The sequence below is a fragment of the Thermobia domestica genome, chromosome 4 (assembly GCF_964235325.1).
Source record: "Thermobia domestica chromosome 4, izTheDome1.hap1.1, whole genome shotgun sequence".
In the NCBI taxonomy this organism is placed as follows: domain Eukaryota; kingdom Metazoa; phylum Arthropoda; class Insecta; order Zygentoma; family Lepismatidae; genus Thermobia; species Thermobia domestica.
Genome location: NC_137457.1, coordinates 300,025,397 through 300,028,992, shown reverse-complemented (window position 1 = coordinate 300,028,992; position 3,596 = coordinate 300,025,397). Strand labels below are relative to the sequence as shown.

Genomic DNA, 3,596 nt, shown 5'->3' with positions numbered 1-3,596 from the left:
AAAAAGTTCGCCGAACTTCAAATTTCAACATACAATTTTTGTACCGTTCCCGGTTGAGTGGCTTAACTTGACAGAAAAATAACGCGGACTTACACATTTTACAGTCAATAGATCACTAAAGGAGTTAACAGGTGGCGAAACACTAATTTAGAATTAGAATAATATCCGTGTCAAATGCTAATAAATCCTACATAAAATGAAATTACTATTTTGTCTATTTACAAATATATTTACATAAAGAGGAATGGAGGGTGGCTGTTACTCAATATTTGAATTGAAGAAAAGCACTTGAGATACTTTTGATGCTTTGAGCCTACTTCTTCTCTCTGTCAAAATTTGGCCTGCTTTGGAGAATTCTCTCTCGCATGGGACAGATGTAGTCATTATACATAACCGGCGTTTCATAATTTGATACAGGCGAGGGTAAACATATTGCCTTTCCTTCCACCATAGCAGTGGATTTTCTCGTCTGTTTATTAACGTTTCCACCAAGCACTTGTCCACTTCAACAATACCAGCAACAGTGGGATTTCCAGGAATGACTAAGCTGGATACCTTCGCATCAAAATCACTCCAGAGTTCGGATGTCTCCGCGCTGTTTGATTGCTGAAAATGTTCTTCTTGCTCTGTTGAAGCTATAGCAACTCCTCTCGCTTTATGCTCAATAGACGCCTTTGCTTTTAAGAACACATTTAGGTCGTCGAATCCTTGCTTCTTAAAACGAGGGTCAAGGAGAGTGGCCTCTGCCAATAGCTGGATGTCTTCTACTCTTCCAAATCGTTTCCGTAGTTCTTGTGACAGCGTCGTTACTATTTTTTTTTTTTTTTTTTTACATCCTTTGGTTGATTTTCTTCTCCTTCCATCTTCGCCATATGTCTTGTTAGTGTTCTGCTTAATAATATGCACTTGGAAATAGTCACTCCCTTTTCGGAGCTCATTTCTTGTGTCACATCATTAAAAGGCTTCAAAACTTGACATGCCTTCTCAATGATTCTCCATTCAATATTTGTAAGTAGTTCGATACCCGGGTTGGTGATAGCCAGGGTAGACAGCACTGGTTCTTTCAATTTCAGAATACGTTGAAACATATCGAATGTGGAATTCCATCTAGTGATCACATCTTGCTTCAGTTTGAGCTCCGGAAGTCCCATCTGTTGCTGATACTGTTTGAGTTTTGCTGCTGCTTGTAGACCTCTTTTTATGTACTCTACTATGTTTTTTACTTTTGAATGTACAGATTTTATTTCATCTATCCCAGCCTGAACAACTAAATTAACACTATGGGCAAATCATGCCACATGACGCCACCCACCCAGACGGATAGCTGCTACAATTTTTGCGGCATTATCACTCACAATTGCTGTTATTTTGTCCCGAATGCCCCACTCAGTGAAAATACGCTTTAATTCAGTAATTATGTTTTCAGCGGTGTGTTTTTCACTGAACTCTGAACAGTCCAACAAAAATGACCGTAGTTGGCACTCTTCATTGATAAAATGTGCAGTCACAGCCAGAAAAATTTCGTTGTGCATTGATTTCCAACAATCGGTGGTTATTGAAACTGCAGACGCTGATTCAAGTTCTATCTTAACTTTCTCCATTGTTTCGTTGTATAACATTGGTATCAATGTGGACGACAGCGTCTTTCGAGATGGAAGGCGGTACCCTGGATTCAGCATGCCAACAAATTTCTTGAATGCCTCATCTTCAACTAAACTGAATGGGTGAAATTCTTTGACAACCATTTTCACAAGCTGCTGGTCTATTTTCTTGCTCATGTTTACCGGAATTGGCTTCTGAATATATTGCGAAACATATGACTGATTGGACAATCTTAAAGTGGTGAAGTCGCGGGTTGAGAAACGTTAGGATTTGCTGACTGGGATAAGGATTGTTGGCTTGTTGTTGGCTGGGGCAAAGATGGTTGGCTTGTTGTTCGCTGGGACATAGGATGTTGGCCTTGATCAGGTACAACGTCACTACTACATCTCTTAATGCCACTGGATGGATGTTTCCTCGCCATATGGCTTGAAAGATTTGACGTAGATCCTCCAGTGAAAGATATAACATTGGAGCAAATTCCATACTTGGCTTTGTTATTGGGCTGTTCAGTAAAATAACTCCACCAGGCACTGCGCTTCCTATTTTCTCTTCGTGGATTTTCCATTATGAATATATCGGGGGCAGACCGAAATCTAACAAAGTAATAATTTTCAAAAGTATTCAGTAAAAATAATTAAAAATACTTTACACCAATAAAAACACACTATTCAGAAATCCAACTATAGTATCACCATCACAAACACTGAAAAGTTACAAGAAATTTAATACTACGTATTTCGAGTGAAGAAGTAAAGTTTTCAGACACAAGTACCACCTGCTAACCACAGCACTTTCGAAAATAAAGCTAAGAACGACCGATGCTGATAGACACACACACACACGTATCTCGAACTTCCAGATCACTTCAAACTGACGATAAACGACAAATGTACTTGGATTTTAAGTTTTCCCAAGATATTGAACAAAAGGTGTTCCCTGTTCTAATTTTAAGTAAGGTAAATGACCTGCTTTTGAAATTCGCATAGTGCATGTTGTTGCATAGTGAGTTACTTTGAATTATTAATCCCTCTTCCATTTCCAGTGGTCACAACTCAATTCCCAAGACAATCAAGAGATGTTTTGCACATGGTTTCTTTCAACACTGCCACTTGTTATTCCAAGAGATTTTTTTCCAGCAGTTTTCACGAAAGAAAGGTGATTTTAAAAGTAATACGAATTCCAAATATTAGTGACGTAGAGTAAAATAAGAAAATTAGTGGCGTAGCTACGTTTCTATGTGCACTAATCAACTACAGAATTATGAATGTTAATTGCTGCAGAAACGATCCAACAATTTGCTTCTGATCCAGATAATTCAATTTGTAGGGTGGTCCAATTCTTCATTATTTCCCACGTATTCTCGGTGGAATTTCATTCTGCTCAATGGACGATGCACTCTAAGAATCACCACCAGCACCAATAATAATAATAATAATAATAATAATAATAATAATAATAATAATAATAATAATAATAATAATAATAATAATAATGAACTGATAATTTGTAGAATCCATAATGGCTTTCGTCCAATAATAAGAAAGTCTCGAAGGCCCTTTTATGGTCTATCGCCCTCCGTCCCAACTTTTTATTCTCTTCGTCTGGATTTCAAATTCTTTAACTTGGAAAAAAATAGACACTTCGCGGAATATAATTTGTCCCGGTTATCGGAAATACATTTGCGTATACGGTTATGTGAATTCCGTAACAATATTGTACCCCGTCGCACCCTGTAAAACTAATTCTACTAATAAAATAGAAAAAAGGGGGGAAGGGATTAATTTATGAATGTCAAACACCGGGCCCCTTTGTCAGCTAACGGTCAATGCAAAAATTTAACAGAAACCGCGCAGTTCAGACCATTCAGTAGCGGCGTAAGGCGAACTAGTGCCTAAGGCCAGTGAAGTACATCGGGACCCTTTCATGAACAATCATGGCATACAGGGACGTAGCCAGGGGTGAGATGGGTGGGACTTGTCCTCCCTCCCCCGAAA

General features: G+C 38.4%; 1 protein-coding gene across 1 annotated transcript; it reads right to left on the bottom strand.

The window, feature by feature from the left end:
* Positions 1–1,289: 1,289 nt before the first annotated feature.
* On the bottom strand, positions 1,290–1,778 carry LOC145683184 (E3 SUMO-protein ligase ZBED1-like). Its single transcript, XM_081754548.1, has one exon. It carries the CDS (start codon positions 1,776–1,778, stop codon positions 1,290–1,292), a length of 489 nt encoding a protein of 162 aa, XP_081610674.1.
* Positions 1,779–3,596: the final 1,818 nt, after the last annotated feature.

Bases quoted from the DNA above. Each gene is read 5' to 3' on its own strand.
- LOC145683184 (XM_081754548.1), bottom strand. From the start codon at position 1,778: ATGAGCAAGAAAATAGACCAGCAGCTTGTGAAAATGGTTGTCAAAGAA.